General features: G+C 44.4%; 1 protein-coding gene across 1 annotated transcript in view; it reads right to left on the bottom strand.

The window, feature by feature from the left end:
- The window catches only part of LOC311247693 (spectrin beta chain, non-erythrocytic 5-like), a gene marked incomplete at both ends in the record, with an annotated part of 59959 nt that overhangs the window by 1005 nt on the left and 39766 nt on the right, over positions 1–19188 (bottom strand). The window contains 5 exons of the mRNA XM_084338702.1: positions 111–356; positions 2492–2675; positions 5453–5670; positions 14301–14453; positions 16719–17030. Coding sequence (XP_084194828.1) covers positions 111–356; positions 2492–2675; positions 5453–5670; positions 14301–14453; positions 16719–17030 — 1113 coding nt within the window. The remainder of the gene's footprint in view (positions 1–110; positions 357–2491; positions 2676–5452; positions 5671–14300; positions 14454–16718; positions 17031–19188) is intronic.

The following is a 19188-nucleotide window of genomic DNA, read 5'->3' as shown; positions in this document are numbered from 1 at the left end:
CAAGCAATCGATCTGTGAATGTGGCTACTTACACGGACACTGTATTGGTAATCAATAATACTAATCGACGTCCCCCCCTGTAAACAGCATCAACCTCTCTGTCTCTTTACCTCTGCGAGAGGCGAGCAGACTGAGGCTTCGGAGTAGATGTTCTCCTGTGAAGGTTCTTCAGAGTAGAGGTTCTCTTGTGAGGGTTCCTCCGAGCCCATGTTCTCCTGCGAGGGTTCTTCCGTGTAGATGTTCTCCTGCGATGGCTTCTCTCTCTTCATCTTGAGGAGCCACTGCTGCTTCTGGGCCCTCCAGTGCACCAGGATCCACCCCAGCATGCTCCTCAGCTCCTCCAGACGCTCCCGCACCTGCAGCACCCACCGACGGGAACAACATTTAATATTGGGATATAAAGGAAATAATAATAATAATAATAATAATAATAATAATAATAATAATAATAATAATAATAATAATAATAATAATAATAATAATAATAATAATCATACATTCGATTTATAGTGCACTCTACATTTGGAAACCAAATCTCTGAGTGCTACAAGGTAAAAACAGACTTTAAAAACAAGGCATAAAAGCCAAAAAATAAAATGAAATACACCACCTAAGTGGATGAAATAGACTAGATTCAATGTCACCTAATCACCAGATCCAAACTCCCCCTCCAAGACCTCTGGTAAATGAATATATTATAAGACATAATGTATTATATTCGTTTTATAATATAGTATTATTAGTAGGGATGTCCGATATTATCGGCCGATATCGGCATTCAAATGTGATATCGGAAAATATCGGTATTGGTTTTCAAAAAATAATTTTTTTTTTTTTTTTTTTGCATTTCTATAACCTTTATTTACCCAGGCAAGCAGGTAAGAACAAATTCAGATTTTATTTATTGTCAAAAGTATGCATAATGTGTGGGAACCCTGCATATATCGGTATCGGTTGATATCGGTTGATATGATATCGGTATCGAAAATTACAATATCGAGCATCCCTAATTATTAGTTTTTTACATTTTGAAGGGCTACATTTAAAATGCGGGATTCTAGCTAAGAGTAGAGAGTAGAGAGAGTAGCTAAGAGAGATTTCAAGAGATTTCCACTCTTCAATTGTATCTTCTATTGTCATAAGTCTGTGAAAACATCTCAAATCAATGTGGAATTGATTGGGCATTGCGATAAGATAAGATAAGTATAGGGCTGGGTCTTTATCGCGTTAATTTAGATAAACTAACTACAGAAAAAAAAATTCTGTCAAAAAGAATCCCCATTTTATCGCACGTCGCGGCACTTTGCTCTCCCGTCTGTCTACCCCGGGCTGAGTTTTCGCCGATCAACCAATACATTGTTAGAAAGTGGAATTTTCCGCATTTCAATCGCCACCCCACTCAACCTATTACGTGCTTCGGGGTCTCGAGTTAGAAGACGAAACATCCGGCGAGCGTCATTTGACAAGCCGTTCGGACGAGGAAGTACTATGTTTTGACTCGAGAGGCGAAATAAAGGCAGTGGACGGCCATTTTGGATAATCATGCTGAATTATTGAGGTACACACATTACAAAAAACGTGAAATACAAATTTTCCGTGGGATTTTCATAAACTTTGGACCTGTATGACTATAGGACGTCAGGCTATGGAACCGTTTGCCAGCTCCTACCTCTCAGCTGGAACTTAAAAATAGGCATCTGGCAACCAGTAAACAGAAATGTGAGTACACAAAACTTTTACTGCAGCGTATATATAAACCTCTGTTACTCTATTTCATTAGCACTCAAAGTGATGTTTCTTTATTGTGTAAGAAACTTCGGAATGTTACCTTTCAAAAGAGAGAAGGTCCTTTGCGCTATATATATATTATTCCTAAAAATTTCTGCACTTTGTTAATTAAACACTGCCTTGATCTGACTGTTGGTCTGTGTAGTAGCTAATAAACAAGATTCTGCTGCTTAAACGTATGTATAATGTATATTCATTGATTCACACGTATACCAAAATCCATTTGAATTGAAACATTTTGCTTTTCGCATCAAATATTGATATGCGATTAATTTAGATTAATTAACTATAAAGTCTCGAATTAATTCGATTACATTTTTTAATCGAGTCCCACCACTAAAAATAAGATAAGATAAGATAAGATAAAATAAGATAAAATAAGATAAGATCATGTAAGATAATATAAGATAAATTAAGATAAGATAAGATCATGTAAGATAAAATAAGATAAATTAAGATAAAATAAGATAAAATAAGATAAAATAAGATAAGATCATGTAAGATAATATAAGATAAATTAAGATAAAATAAGATAAAATAAGATAAAATAAGATAAAATAAGATAAGATAAGATCATGTAAGATAAGATAAGATAAATTAAGATAAGATAAGATAAAATAAAATAAGATAAGATATTCCTTTATTGATCTCCTTGGGGGAGATGCAGGGGGGGTTTAGAGTATAGGACTGGCCTCCTCCTCACCATCTCAGCCAGGTGATGCTCCGTGTTCAACAGCTTCCTGCCCGCGGCCGCCAGCTCGTCGAACTCCTCGAACTTCTGCTCTATCTGCGCGTCCAGCTCCGCCGCCAGGGGCTCCCGCCCGTCCCGCCCGCCGTGTAGCGCGGCTTCGGAGAAGATGCACGAGCGGGTGTCCTCTGTCCAAGAGCTGTCCGGAGGAGGGAGAGAGGTAGGGGGGAGGTATGGGGGGGGGGGGGGGAGAGGAGACAGAAGTGGGCTGTGAGGGAAGCCATGCGCCGTACAGACATGAGAACGACCAGGCCGCACGCTCATAGCAGAGACATCCATTTGCCCTGTCATACACACACACGGAGCCTTGGAGAGGACACTAACAAATACTTGACCTCCTCGCCGGTACATCCTGCTAAATTACATATTTCACCGGAGAGACCTGCACTTGACAAGCAGGGACACGTTGTTCTTTCCATAAACAGATACAGTAACGAGGCAGATGTTCACTCTCCAAGTAGTGAAGTGGGGGATTATGAAAGACACCTTGGCCCTTAGAGAGAGGGGCCGTGATTATCCCTATAATAACACCCTGGTCAGCCCTGCCTGAAGCCTGCTAACATCCTGGTCAGTCCTGCCTCTAACATCCTGTTCAGTCCTGCCTGAAGCCTGCTAACATCCTGTTCAACCTGCTAACATCCTGTTCAGTCCTGCCTGAAGCCTGCTAACATCCTGGTCAGTCCTGCCTCTAACATCCTGTTCAGTCCTGCCTGAAGCCTGCTAACATCCTGTTCAACCTGCTAACATCCTGTTCAGTCCTGCCTGAAGCCTGCTAACATCCTGTTCAACCTGCTAACATCCTGTTCAGTCCTGCCTGAAGCCTGCTAACATCCTGTTCAGTCCTGCTAACATCCTGTTCAGTCCTGCCTGAAGCCTGCTAACATCCTGTTCAACCTGCTAACATCCTGTTCAGTCCTGCCTGAAGCCTGCTAACATCCTGTTCAACCTGCTAACATCCTGTTCAGTCCTTCTAACATCCTGTTCAGTCCTGCTAACATCCTGGTCAGTCCTGCTAACATCCTGTTCAGTCCTGCTAACATCCTGGTCAGTCCTGCTAACATCCTGTTCAACCTGCTAACATCCTGTTCAACCTGCTAACATCCTGTTCAACCTGCTAACATCCTGTTCAGTCCTGCTAACATCCTGGTCAGTCCTGCTAACATCCTGTTCAACCTGCTAACATCCTGTTCAACCTGCTAACATCATGTTCAACCTGCTAACATCCTGTTCAGTCCTGCTAACATCCTGTTCAACCTGCTAACATCCTGTTCAGTCCTGCTAACATCCTGTTCAGTCCTGCTAACATCCTGTTCAACCTACTAACATCCTGTTCAGTCCTGCTAACATCCTGTTCAGTCCTGCTAACATCCTGTTCAACCTGAGACCTGCTAAGACCCCGGTCATGTAGAGAAGCAGTCCTGCCTGAAACCTACTAAGCAAAACATCTCCCTGGTGTAGATAAGATAAGATATAATCTGAATATAAAAAATATGAGAAAAATAAACAGCCTACTAAGCCAAACATCTCCCTGGTGTAGGGGGGCGGATTATTATTATGTATGCTAGAATTATAAGAATAGGATGGTTGGTCTGTGAATAGTGAATAGTACAACGAGTCACGTTTGTAAGAGGTAGAGCCTTCTCCGCTTGCCGAGGCTGTGTCCCCATCCCCTTCTTATAATACTAGTTCTCAGGTACTCGCCCTATAGTCTAGGGCCCGAGGGATGATATCATATCCCGTGTACTCGTAAAAACTAAGTGAATAAAAAGACGACAGAGAAGACGTTTGGCCTCCTACGTGGGAAACATTCAGGTGTGCCACACTTACATCATTCAGCAATAGATCTTCGCTGAAGGAAGAAAGAAAAAAACACAGTAAACCTCTGTGCTACTAAAAAACAAAATCCTTCCATCCAGAAATAGACCCTGACCTCAGCGATCCGTATTAATAAGCGGATAAATCACCGGCCACTTATTTTCATTTCATAAACCACCAAAGTAGGCCGCTGCGATACGGCAGACGTTTTTTGGGCACGGCCGTCCGGGCGAACGGCGTCAGGAAATGAAACGCAAACACGTAGCGAGTGATATATCCATCCGTGGAACTCGTCGGAGAGAGACCTCTGCCTTTATGTTGACACTAGGGCTGACCTCTGCCTTTATGTTGACACTAGGGCTGACCTCGGCTAGTGGGATAGTCGCCTGATCGATCGAAAGGAGCCGTAGTCGACTGCCAACCTCTTAGTCGAATGCACACAAAAATAAATATATATATATATTTTTGTATCCACTTTTTCTCCTTATTTTCTATTTTTTCTCCCATCCCAATTTCGTATTTCCAATTCTTCCCTCCCCTGTCTTGAACGTTGCTAGACTATGCCTCCCACTGGTCGGCTGTGGTGTGGATAGAAGCCTTGCATCACGTGTCCCCTCCGGTACACGAGGAGGCAGCCTGTCACATCTTTTCACCGCAGCAGCTCGATCTCTCAGTGGCGAGGAGTAACGCGTGGGAGGCTCACGCTGCCCCCGATACTTCCTGCTTCCGCCGTACCGGCGTCACCCAACCGACCTGTAGGAGTCGCTGTCCACAACGTCCACTCCCCACCCATCGACTTCCACCCTCTAACACTGCCAATTGTGTTAGTATGACGGCCGGCCAAGCCGGTAGCAACGCAGAGAGCTGGGCTCGATACCAGCATCTACTGCGTTAGTGGCGAGCGCCTTGCCCACTGCGCCACTCAGCCGCCTAAATATATATATTTTTTAATTATTCTTTCCAAAATCAAAGAGGCCTACATTTACATTTAGACATTTAGCTGACGCTTTCATCCAAAATGGAATGATTCCCCGCCCCACCAAATTTCAAAGTCGACTATACAAATCCTTAGTCGGGGACAGGCCTACAGTTGACACTTACATCATGGCCAGGTAGCTCCTGAAGAAGTCCTGGAGCTGGACGAACTCTCGCAGGCGTCCCCTGTTCTCCAGCACGCTGCGGCCCAGCTCCACCCAGGCCTGCAGGCTCGCCTGGACCCGGGCCCCCAGGACGTGCACTCTCTCCGGGCACAGCTCCTGCAGCCGGCAGGCCCGGCTCTCCATCTCGTCCACCTGGTCCTTCATGCCCCCGTACTCGATCTGCGGGGAGGGGGGGGGTACATTAGGGAAGGGAGGAGGGGAGGGGGGGGGGGTACATTAGGTATAATTAGGAAGGTGTGTTCATTGAATAGCCAAGCAAACTACAAAGAATTCTCAAAAAGTAGTAGATAGATAAATAGGTCTATATACATGTAGGTATGCATTTGGTGATGTGGGTGGGTAGGTTTGTAGTAGGGCTGTCCCCGACTAAGGATTTGGATGGTCGACTATGATTGGCCAAAATTTGCCTTTAGTCGACTATTACTCGACTAACTTTTTTTTTTAAAAGTATAATCTTTTTTTTATTTTTTATTTTTTGTATCATTCCATTTGGGCTGTGGGGGTGCTTAATGTCTGAAGGAGTCGACTGAAGGCTTCTTGTCCTCTGCAAAAGCATGCAATTGGTCCACTGATGGATACATCTTGATATTTTCTAGTGTGTTCATTAGATGGGTGAAATCCTCTTTCAGTGCCTCTGTGCCTGTTTTCTTAGGCAGTTAGCCTCTGGTATGTGCACCATTAGCGTTAGCCACGCTTCTAGGCCTCTTTTCTTTTGGAAAGAATGATAAAAAAAATTATAATAATAATAAAAACTACGGCTCCTTTCAACCGACTAATCGACTAATAGGGGGGGTCAGCCCTAGTTTGTAGGCAGGTGGGTGGGTGGTTATGTATTATTATGTACGCAGTATATATGCATGTATGTACTGTGTGTATGTATGTTTGTATTAACACATATCTTTTGAATGTATTACTGGTATTTTTTTAAGTTTGATTTTACAAAACGAGGGAAGTTCTCGATAAGCCTCTAGACTTCTCCTACACAATATGGTTATTATGTTTTTAATTTTTTTTATAACTTTTGTTTAACTCTTTGTGTTAATAAATAAATACAGAATACAGAACTGGTAAACGCTCTCGTCTCGTCGTCCCGAAAGGCTTCCTTCACTCCGACAGCCATTAGATAATCTATAACGCATCACTGTGCATCACTGAGCACAGGGTGACGGTACAGCCTGGCCAAATCTTCCTGGACACTTTACACTTTACATTTTCACACTTATTACTGTACATTTTACTGTATATTTTTGGCTGGATAGTTGTATATTTAACATTTTAGAATGTATATATATATATATATATACATACCAGAATGTATATCCCGGACCGTATTTTATTCTCATTTTAAATATTATTATATTCTTATTCTTATTTTAGTCCTATTGACTACCTAAATGTTTATTGTTGTTCAATGGGAGCGATCTGTAGTGCCCAATTTCCCTCTGGATTATTAACCCTTTCACTGCCACACGACAGAAGGTTAACCCTTTACTATCACACAACCGACGGCGATGCTCCATCATTAGCATCATTAGCTCCGCATCCGCCGTCGGTTGTGTGATAGTAAAGGGCTAATGTTCTGTGAAAGGGTTAACCGGCTGGCGTGTGGCAGTGAAAGGGTTAAATGATTTCTATTCTATTCTATTCTATTCGCTTAAAAGACCCGATGCGTAATCCTAATGTAAACGATATGGGTCGCCGTCACCGAAAAGAACGTGGGCCTGTGTTCATTCTGTAGTTGAATCACTGAGCTTCTTACACTCTCCAACAAGTAACTATGAGCCTCCTAACAGTACTTTCTCTATTCCGTGGCCGAGTTCCATAAAAAAAAAAAGCGTATTTTCGATCTACAAATCAAACTCTCCGCGAATACACCCCACATTTCCTGCGTAGTATGCGGTCACATCAAAATTGATGGGCGGTTTTAATATATCTCGAAGGACGGGTTCACCCCGTTAGATCTAGACACGCAGACTGTTTCAGCTATAATAATAATAATAAATAATAATAATAAACTTTATTTGTATAGCACCTTTCATACAGAAACTGCAGCTCAAAGTGCTTCACAACCGAAAAAAACGGGCATAAAATGAGCACATAAAGTGCAGACATAATAAAATCGCAGTTTTTCACATTAATAATAATAATAATAATAATAGATCAAATTTATATAGCGCCTTTCTAGAACCCAAGGTCGCTTCACAATCAGGAAAAAAAATAGGGCAAGGAAAGTAGGGGGGAGGGGGAAGAGGGGATGAGGGAAGGTAAGGGATAATGGACCTACAGTAATCTAATCTAAACTAACTGATGGGGAAAAGCCTTGGTGAAGAGGTGTGTTTTTAGAGCAGATTTGAAGGTGTCCAGGGTTGGGGCGTTGCGGATTTCAGGGGGGAGAGACCTGTCTCAAACCCTGCCCCTTTTCTTGATCCTCCAATCACAGCTGTCGCTTACCTCGGACTTCCTCGTACAAACTTTGTTTGTACGAGGAAGTCAGAGGTAAGCGACAGCTGTGATTGGAGGATCAAGAAAAGAGGGCAGGGTTTTGAGACAGGTCCATTCCAGAGGGTAGGGGACGCCACGCTGAAGGCTCTGTCCCCAAAAGTCCGTAACCTGGTGCGAGGGATGGAGAGGAGACCTAGATCAGAGGATCGTAGGTTCCGGGATGGAGTGTGCTGGTGGAGGAGATCAGACGGGTATCGGGGGGCGAGGGCATGGAGGGACTTGTAGGTGAGGAGCAGGAGTTTGAAGGTGATGCATTAGGATTAGGGATGTCCGATATTATCGGCCGACCGATATTATCGGCCGATATCGGCAGTAAAATGTGATATCGGAAAATATCGGTATCGGTTAAAAAAAAACTAAAAACAATAACAATATTTGTTATATATATATCCAGTGAAATTATTAGTTACCTGAAATTATTCCGTTTTTTGGACGGGGAAACCCTGCATATATCGGTATCGGTTGATATCGGAATATCGGTATCGGTAAAAAAGCCAATATCGAGCATCCCTAATTAGGATCGAACATCCCAACAGGCCACCTTGTTTATGGTTTGATTCAGTTTTAAAAATAGACAATAATAAAAAAAAAAGCGTAAGATAAAATAGACAGAGTAAAATAGTGCAATAGTGCGGTGCAATAAAATAGTAGAATATGAGCTATGAGGCATATTGTTTACATAATGACCTGCCACTCTAGACCCAGCATTCTTGACCAGCTCTTTTCTCCTCTTGACGAGGCAGAAATTAATAGCGCCGCCGAGGGCCTCTACGTGGGAGCGATACTTCATAATGCTTCTCGGCTACAGTGAGCCCGGAGATCACAGAACAGGGGAATGAATGCTTGTCGTCTGACGCCACAGTTATTTCAGTCCGAGGGAGAGATGAGGTCGTTTCTGTTCCTCAGTGGTATCGGCTCCAGACACAGCTGTGTGTACGTGTGATAAACACAACGCTGCCCGACAGTGAGTCACTCATAGACCCGGCCATTCAAACCCCATAACACTAGTACACGTATATACACACAGACGCACACACGCATGCCACGCCACGCACGCACACACACACACACACACACACACACACACATGCTCAATACACCCCACCATGATCACTGGGAATTACAATAACATAAACACATGTGTACATACAAACACACACACACACACACACATAAGAACCTGCATACACACACACACACACACACACACACACACACACACACACACACACACACACATACACACACACATAAGAACCTGCATACACACACACACACACACAAACAAACAAAGCACGCATGCACGCTCATCCAAGATGCACGCCACATGTAAACACACACACACACACACACACACATGCACGCTCATCCAAGATGCACGCCACATGTAAACACACACACACACACACACACACATGCACGCTCATCCAAGATGCACGCCACATGTAAACACACACACACACACACACACACATGCACGCTCATCCAAGATGCGCGCCACATGTAAACACACACACACCCAAGAACCTGCATACACACACACACACACACACACACACACACACACACACACACACACACACACACACACACACACACACACACACACACACACACACACACACACACACACACACACACACACACACACACACACACACACACACAGAGTATGTATGCACGCACATCCAACATGCAGGCCACATGTAAACACACACACACACACACACACACACACACACACACACACACAGAGCACACAAAGCACACACATCCAAGGTGCACGCCACATGTTTACGTAGCGAGTCACACACACACGCAAACACGTAAACAAAATATCCTCGGTGGACAACAAATGCTTAGCCCGCTTCACGTGCGCAATGTGTGTGTGTGTGTGTGTGTGTGTGTGTGTGTGTGCGATCGCACGGAGCGGCGGTTTACATCGTTAAAAAACTAGACGCAGCACAAAGCTGCGTCGGGTCGGCCCGCTCGGAGACGTGAGGAGCTCCGACAACAACAGGAAGCAGCCGGGGGAACAATGTGCTGGGGGGGGGGGGGGGGGGGGGGCTGGGGGCTTCCCCTCCTTCATAACACCACGGGGGGAAGGCAGTAATAATAATAATAATAATAATAATAATAATAACCCAACGTCACTGGAAAGTCCTCCATCATATTAATGCCACCGCATCATTTAAAAGTACTTTTATTTTTACGGCGTATGTAAACGCGCGGCGTGGTGGCAAACTCTATACCGAGTCAGTGGGTGAGCGAGGTCAGCAGGAGGAAGGGTACAACTCTGGCAGCTGAGTAACAAGGGTCGTCAAAACTGTGTTGAACTTGGGCGCTGCAGTGTTGAGTGCATAGTAGTAATATATATATATATATATATATATGATATAGACATATTAGCATAGTAGGTAGTAATATAGGCAATGAACAGTAAGGTTAGTCGTCTTTTTTCATTTTTTTTTTTATTGAAGAAGTGTGTTTTTAGTTGACGACGGAAAATTGGTTGGGTTTCAGCTGACTGTGGCGGGAAGATCGTTCCACCATTGTGGAGCGAGGACAGAGAATATAGCCTGCTTTGCTTCGATGGCCCCACAGGAGCTCGGATAAGAGTAGGTCTGAGGCGGCCAGGATACGCAGAGCGTAGGGGTCTTGAGGGTGTGTAGTTAGTTAGAGACCATTGACCAGGAGGTAGGCTTGAGCGGTTCCCCCTCGCTGCACGGTACGCCAGGTGGAGGGCCTTGAAGCGGATTCGTGCGGCGATGGGGAGCCAGTGCAGGTCTCTAAGAAGTGGGGTGACGTGGGCCGACTTTGGTAGGTTGGAGATCAGGCGGGCCGCTGTGTTCTGTATCAGTTGAAGTGGCTTGGTGGCGGTAGTCTCTCTCTCTCCCCAGAAGACATCCACCTTTTTCCCTGAGTTAGTCCCTATCTTTAGTTCACACTCTTCAACCCCCCCCACAGCATCCTCCACATACTCACTCACTCACTCACTCACTCACTCACTCACTCACTCACTCACTCACTCACTCACTCACTCACTCACTCACTCACTCACTCACTCACTCACTCACTCACTCACTCACTCACTCACTCACTCACTTAGTTTTTTGATTGAAAAAGTGTGTTTTTAGTTGACAACTAAATTGGTCGGGTTTCAGGTGTCCTGACTGTGGGGTCTTGAGGGTGTGTAGTTAGAAGATGCAGAGCGTAGGGGTCTTGAGGGTGTGTAGTTAGAAGATGTAGAGCATAGGGGTCTTGAGGGTGTGTAGTTAGAAGATGCAGAGCGTAGGGGTCTTGAGGGTGTGTAGTTAGAAGATGCAGAGCGTAGGGGTCTTGAGGGTGTGTAGTTAGAAGATGTAGAGCATAGGGGTCTTGAGGGTGTGTAGTTAGAAGATGCAGAGCGTAGGGGTCTTGAGGGTGTGTAGTTAGAAGATGCAGAGCGTAGGGGCCTTGAGGGTGTGTAGTTAGAAGATGCAGAGCGTAGGGGTCTTTAGGGTGTGTAGTTAGAAGATGCAGAGCGTAGGGGTCTTTAGGGTGTGTAGTTAGAAGATGCAGAGCGTAGGGGTCTTTAGGGTGTGTAGTTAGAAGATGCAGAGCGTAGGGGCCTTGAGGGTGTGTAGTTAGAAGATGCAGAGCGTAGGGGCCTTGAGGGTGTGTAGTTAGAAGATGCAGAGCGTAGGGGTCTTGAGGGTGTGTAGTTAGAAGATGTAGAGCGTAGGGGTCTTGAGGGTGTGTAGTTAGAAGATGCAGAGCGTAGGGGTCTTGAGGGTGTGTAGTTAGAAGATGCAGAGTGTAGGGGTCTTTAGGGTGTGTAGTTAGAAGATGCAGAGCGGAGGGGTCTTGAGGGTGTGTAGTTAGAAGATGCAGAGCGTAGGGGTCTTGAGGGTGTGTAGTTAGAAGATGCAGAGTGTAGGGGTCTTTAGGGTGTGTAGTTAGAAGATGCAGAGAGTAGGGGTCTTGATGGTGTGTAGTTAGAAGATGCAGAGCGTAGGGGTCTTGAAGGTGTGTAGTTAGAAGATGCAGAGTGTAGGGGTCTTGAGGGTGTGTAGTTAGAAGATGCAGAGCGTAGGGGTCTTGAGGGTGTGTAGTTAGAAGATGCAGAGCGTAGGGGTCTTGAGGGTGTGTAGTTAGAAGATGCAGAGCGGAGGGGTCTTGAGGGTGTGTAGTTAGAAGATGCAGAGCGGAGGGGTCTTGAGGGTGTGTAGTTAGAAGATGCAGAGCGGAGGGGTCTTGAGGGTGTGTTGTTAGAAGATGCAGAGCGTAGGGGTCTTGAGGGTGTGTTGTTAGAAGATGCAGAGCGTAGGGGTCTTGAGGGTGTGTAGTTAGAAGATGCAGAGCGTAGGGGTCTTGAGGGTGTGTAGTTAGAAGATGCAGAGCGTAGGGGCCTTGAGGGTGTGTAGTTAGAAGATGCAGAGCGTAGGGGTCTTGAGGGTGTGTAGTTAGAAGATGTAGAGCGTAGGGGTCTTGAGGGTGTGTAGTTAGAAGATGCAGAGCGTAGGGGTCTTGAGGGTGTGTAGTTAGAAGATGCAGAGTGTAGGGGTCTTTAGGGTGTGTAGTTAGAAGATGCAGAGCGGAGGGGTCTTGAGGGTGTGTAGTTAGAAGATGCAGAGCGTAGGGGTCTTGAGGGTGTGTAGTTAGAAGATGCAGAGTGTAGGGGTCTTTAGGGTGTGTAGTTAGAAGATGCAGAGAGTAGGGGTCTTGATGGTGTGTAGTTAGAAGATGCAGAGCGTAGGGGTCTTGAAGGTGTGTAGTTAGAAGATGCAAAGTGTAGGGGTCTTGAGGGTGTGTAGTTAGAAGATGCAGAGTGTAGGGGTCTTGAGGGTGTGTAGTTAGAAGATGTAGAGCGTAGGGGTCTTGAGGGTGTGTAGTTAGAAGATGCAGAGCGTAGCGGTCTTGAGGGTGTGTAGTTAGAAGATGCAGAGCGGAGGGGTCTTGAGGGTGTGTAGTTAGAAGATGCAGAGCGGAGGGGTCTTGAGGGTGTGTAGTTAGAAGATGCAGAGCAGAGGGGTCTTGAGGGTGTGTTGTTAGAAGATGCAGAGCGTAGGGGTCTTGAGGGTGTGTTGTTAGAAGATGCAGAGCATAGGGGTCTTGAGGGTGTGTAGTTAGAAGATGCAGAGCGGAGGGGTCTTGAGGGTGTGTAGTTAGAGACCATTGACCGGAGTACTGAACTCTCTCCCAGCTCTCCCCCCGCCCGCTCTCACTCTGCCACCACAGAACCTGGCCTAACCCCCCCCCCCACTGGCACACACACACACACAGACACACACTGCCACTTTACTTTACTGCCATTATTTATTTTAGTTTACATTATATTAGTTTACTGCCATATCTATCATCTCACTGCCACTTTACTGCCATTATTGTATCTACTGCCATTATTTATCACTTATACTCACTATGTACCAGTGCTGCTGCTGCAAAAAAAATAAGATTTGCACTAAGTTCTCTTTTACCTCCTATATTTATTTCAATCATACATTTCATTTTTAGCCACTGTTTATACTGTATACATATACATAGTACTGTATAGTGTCACCCACTCACTGCATTCGTAGTTTTATTTATCTGTATGTCTTGCACATTATGAGAAGCGACAATAAAGCTGACTTTGACTTCACCACTCATTCCATTCCTCTAACATGACTTTGTGTGTATATATATATTTAATGCACAATATACTTGAGATTGAGATACATTAAACTTGGTTCATGCGTGGTCTCCCTTTTTTTTTCATCGTACTTTTGAGCCAGTATGTGACAAAAAACGACAATCAGCCATTTTCTGTTTGATAATGAATTTCGTAACCCCACTTCAGGTCCCGACCCCCCCCCCCCCCCCCCCCCACCTGAATACTTTTACCAATGGATTTTCAGTTCCGCGTTTGCGTTCTGCGCTCTGATTGGCCACTGACGTTTCTGGTCGCGCCAATCGTGTGACGCCTGTTTCTGTCACCGGTTAAGCTTAGGCACTCTTTCGAAGTTGGTTAAGGTTAGAGTTTGTCTTAGAGCAGGGCGATAGAACACCAGCCCTGATTGCAAACTCTAACCTTAACCAACTTCGAAAGAGTCGCCTATAAGCTTAACCAGTGATAGAACTAGGCGTTAGGTAGTTTGCAGGCTGTTCGAGGCGGAAATGGGCGCGTCACGCGATTGGGCGCACATGTCACATGACCAGAAACGTCAGTGGCCGATCAGATCGCACCAGAAACGTCAGTGGCCAATCAGATCGCAGAACGCGAACGCGGAACTGGACCCCCCCCCCCCCCCCCCCCCCCCCCTCACCTCCAGGTGGTCGTGTCGCTCCTGCAGGCCCTCCAGGCCGCAGCGGTCCGGCTCACACTTGACGGCCATGTCGGCCTCCCTCTCCAGCGTGTCCAGGCTCAGCTCCTGGCAGCGGCAGTAGCACTCCTCCACGCGCACCGCCAGGCCGGCATGCTGGGGGGGGGGGGGGGGGCAGGAGACACGCACCGTTACTGCCGGCGCCCAGACCACAGTCTCACAACACGTAACGTAACCCTAACACGACAAAGGGTTAACACTAGAACAGCCATGGAGAAAATGTCACTGATTCCCGCCGGAAGGGGTCAGATGACCCCACAGCTTATATAAAAAGAATATGAGAAAAATAAACAGTGTAAACTATATAATTACCTCTTAATATAAAAATATGAGGTTTACCACAGGTTTGAGTGACAAAAAAATTGAAAATAATAAAAAAATTATAATAATACATAAAAAATATTATAATAATAATAAAAGAATAACATTCTAATTACATTTTCCTGAAGTCATTTTGAAATTTCAGAAACCGTGCCAGATAAAACGGGTACTTTTAGGAAAAGTCATTGAGTGACAGAGCTGGAGCTCGACCGAGTGACGAGGATACATTTATTGAAAATGCCTAGGGGTCATTCGACCCCTTGTCGGCTGTGCTAGTGTTAACCCTTTCACAAATACATTACAGAAGGTGAACCCTTTCACTACCGTCTGTAGTGTGGTAGTGAAAGGTTAACCTTATTTTTTTTGTATCTACTTTTTCTCCTCCTTTTTTCTGTGTTTTTCCCCCATCCCAATTTAATCCTTATGCCAATTCCCCCATCCCCTTCCTGGACGTTGCGCGCATTTGCCCCCCACTTGCCGGTCTAGGGAGGGTTGATATACTATCACATGTCCCCTCCGATACATGCAGAGTCAGCCAGCCGCTTCTTTTCACCTGACAGCGAGGACTCTCACTAGGGGGGCGTAACGCGTGGGAGGCTCACACTACTTCCCCTAGTTCCCTCCCTCGCTGAGCAGGCGCCCCGACCGACCTGTAGGAGTCACTGTTTACAACGACCAGGATACACACCCCCGCCGGCTTCCCACCCGCTGACACTGCCAATTGTGTTAGTATGGACGACCGACCAAGCCGGAGGCACCGCTGACAGCTGGATTCGATACCAGTGTCTCTGCGGTGGTAGGCAGGCGCTTAGTCCGCTGCGCTACCCAGCCGCCGGAAGGTTAACCTTCTGTAGTGTGGTAGTGAAAGGGTTAACCTTCTGTAGTGCGGTAGTGAAAGGGTTAACCTTCTGTAGTGCGGTAGTGAAAGGTTAACCTTCTGTAGTGTGTAGGTGAAAGGTTAACGTTCTGTAGTGTGGTAGTGAAAGGGTTAACCTTCAGTAGTGTGTAGGTGAAAGGTTAACGTTCTGTAGTGTGGTAGTGAAAGGGTTAACCTTCTGTAGTGTGGTAGTGAAAGGTTAACCTTCTGTAGTGTGGTAGTGAAAGGTTAACCTTCTGTAGTGTGGTAGTGAAAGTTTTAACCTTCTGTAGTGTGGTAGTGAAAGGGTTAACCTTCTGTAGTTTGGTAGTGAAAGGGTTAACCTTCTGTAGTGTGGTAGTGAAAGGTTAACCTTCCGTAGTGTGTTAGTGAAAGGGTTAACCTTCTGTAGTGTGGTAGTGAAAGGTTAACCTTCTGTAGTGTGGTAGTGAAAGGGTTAACCTTCTGTAGTGTGGTAGTGAAAGGGTTAACCTTCTGTAGTGTGGTAGTGAAAGGTTAACCTTCTGTAGTGTGGTAGTGAAAGGTTAACCTTCTGTAGTTTGGTAGTGAAAGGGTTAACCTTCTGTAGTGTGGTAGTGAAAGGGTTAACCTTCTGTAGTGTGTTAGTGAAAGGGTTAACCTTCTGTAGTGTGGTAGTGAAAGGTTAACCTTCTGTAGTGTGGTAGTGAAAGGGTTAACCTTCTGTAGTGTGGTAGTGAAAGGTTAACCTTCTGTAGTGTGGTAGTGAAAGGGTTAACCTTCTGTAGTGTGGTATTGAACGTTCGAACGTTCTGACCTTTGTTCGTTACGTTGGCATTCAAATTCTAAATCAACATTTGAATTTTAAATTTAAATTATTTTTTAAAATGTATTTTTTAATATATTTTGTATGTGTCTATTCATTCTGTTTAAACCAATGGTTGCAGATAAAGATTAGGCTACACTAATATTATAGTATTAAAACTGAAAAACAAGACTAATTTAATCAGATGAATCACTTTATTCAAATTGAGGATTTAGTTTGAGGATATTTATAAAAAAAATATATATATTATATATTTTTTTTTAATAAAAAAACAAATGTTTGAAGGTCCATTCGAAAAACCCTTACGAAGTTCTAAGCCCATAAACAGGCTTGGGGAAAACAGCTCTAGCATGTACAGCAGCACTACAGCAGTCCCTACCCTGGTGCTGAGCTCCTGGACGGCCTGCTCGTGGTTCTGGCTCCGGCCTCTCTCGCGCACGGTGTCGTTCAGCATCTCCACCGCCTCCCGGAGCTCCTCCACGGGGTCTCCCATGCTCTCCATCAGGGGCACGCCGCTCCCACCGCCCCAGAGCGTCTCTACGGGGTCTCCCATGCTCTCCATCAGGGGCACGCCACCACCACCACCACCACCACCGCCGCCCCAGAGCTCCTCTACTACAGGGTCTCCCATGCTCTCCATCAGGGGCACGCCCAGCAAGGCAGGGGCCGAGCTGATGTCACTGTGGAGAGGCTGTAAGGACAGACACACATATTAACACATAGACACACATAATTAACACACATTCACACATATTAACACATATTAACACATACACACGCATATTAACACATAGACACACATATTACCATGTACACACATGGAGCCATAGAAACGCCTACATAATGGAGCATTGGAAGCAGGTGCTCTACCAGTATTGAACTTGGGGGAGCAAACGTGTCCCTTTGCTCCCTCACTTTTTGATCATATGAAAATATAAATAAATCTTATCTAACCATAACTACGTAATTTCAATCAAATTAATAATACGCAATGACACTTAATAGCAAGTTTTTTAAGTTTCCAAAGATTGCTACACCCCCCTGCCCATTATGGTTTGATCCAGTCCCTCCCACCCCCCAGCAGACAGAGTGGAGCCGCGGCACAGCCTCCAGGTGAATAAGGTGGTGGCCAGGCAGCGTGAACACTTTAGGCACAACAGCAGGCTTTTCCACTAGTAAGTTGTTCAAACAACCTATTATGTTAGACATGTCTTTACTATTGAGTGGTATAACTTCTACCACGCAATACAATAAAAGTGTTTCATGGTGCGAAATGCCATCTGGTCATACGGTAAAATAAATCCTCTAATAAATAATAATAATAATAATATAACTTTGGCGTTAGCCGCTAGCTAACGTTGTCATATTATCTAGATAATGGTGTCAGCTGGCCTGAATGACATGACTTCGTTTGCAAAATACGTTCGCTATCTATATGGCAGACGAGCAGGGCCGGATTAACGACGGCCGCGGCCCGTGGGCCTCTAGTGACGAGGGGCCTCAATTTTTTTTTTTTTTTTTTTTTTTTTTTACTTTTTTTTGGGAGATCGATGTCATGACTGTGCATTGCAGACTCAGGGAGGAGGCAGAGAAGGAGAGAAAGAGACACAAGAGTTACAGGTAATGGAAATATATCTTTTTTCTCTTTCTTATTAAAAACGTGGCCTATTTGAAAGGAGATTGATTTAATAAAAATAAATGAGCGAAAAATCAATATACAGTATATATACAGTATATATATATATTATTATTATAGTAATTGGCTATCATACTGCAATATAAACTGAGTTTTATAGTGAAAAGAGCAGCTTTATTGGTCAAGATTGAAGGCTCTATTGCAGGAAATTGCACGTACAGGTTCATTAAATTAAAAAAAAATCTGCCGTGGAGGGGGGCGTGCCTGACCCCCTCCAGACCTGTCCAAAAATAAAAAAAATTAAAAAAATAAAAATAAAAATTATAAAAAAAAATGCACCCCCACTTTCAACTATAACTAGGCGGCCATGCATGGAGCAAATAGAATTCTGGCTCATTTTCACTTTTGGCATATCATCCCTGATATACAAGGGGTCATCAACAATATTCCTAATCAAATTCCTGGACCAATATTACTCCTTGCTATACTATAGTGAAGACACTGTCCCCGGCGAATAAGTCCTGTGTCTCACCTGACTCCTACTAGGGCTGAGCCCAAATATTCGAACGTTCGGACCTTCGTTCGTTACCTTGGCATTTGAATTCTAAATCAACATTCAAATTTTAAATAAAAAAAAATATATAAAAAAAATTATTGAATTTTTTTATATTATTTCTTTTATGCATCTATTCATTCTGTTTAAACCAATGGGGTTTTTCTTCACAGTTGCAGATAAAGATTAGGCTACACTAATATTATAGTATTAAAACTGATATTCAGTTATATTCATTAAAGAAAGTAGATTTAATAAAAAAAATAAAAAAAAAAATTTAATCAGATTAATCACTTTATTCAAATTGAGGATTTAGTTTGAGGATATTTATAAAGAAAAATAAAATAATTTTTTTTAATATTTCTTTATTATTAATAAACACGAAGGTTCGAACGTCCGTTCGAAAAACCCTGACGAAGTTCGAAGCCCAAAAACAGGCTTCGGGAAAACAGCCCTAACTCCTACTGTGTCTCACCTGTCTGCAGACTGACTCCTCCTACTGTGTCTCACCTGTCTGTCTGCAGACTGACTCCTCCTACTGTGTCTCACCTGTCTGTCTGCAGACTGACTCCTCCCACTGTGTCTCAGGGATGTTCGATATTGGCTTTTTGACCGATTTACCGATATTGTCCAACTCTTAATTTCCGATACCGATATCAA

Source organism: Notolepis coatsorum (assembly GCF_963971535.1).
Source record: "Notolepis coatsorum genome assembly, contig: SCAFFOLD_1084, whole genome shotgun sequence".
In the NCBI taxonomy this organism is placed as follows: Eukaryota; Metazoa; Chordata; class Actinopteri; order Aulopiformes; family Paralepididae; genus Notolepis; species Notolepis coatsorum.
The sequence above is the reverse complement of the archived record's forward strand: the minus strand, read 5'-3'. Positions and strand labels throughout refer to the sequence as shown.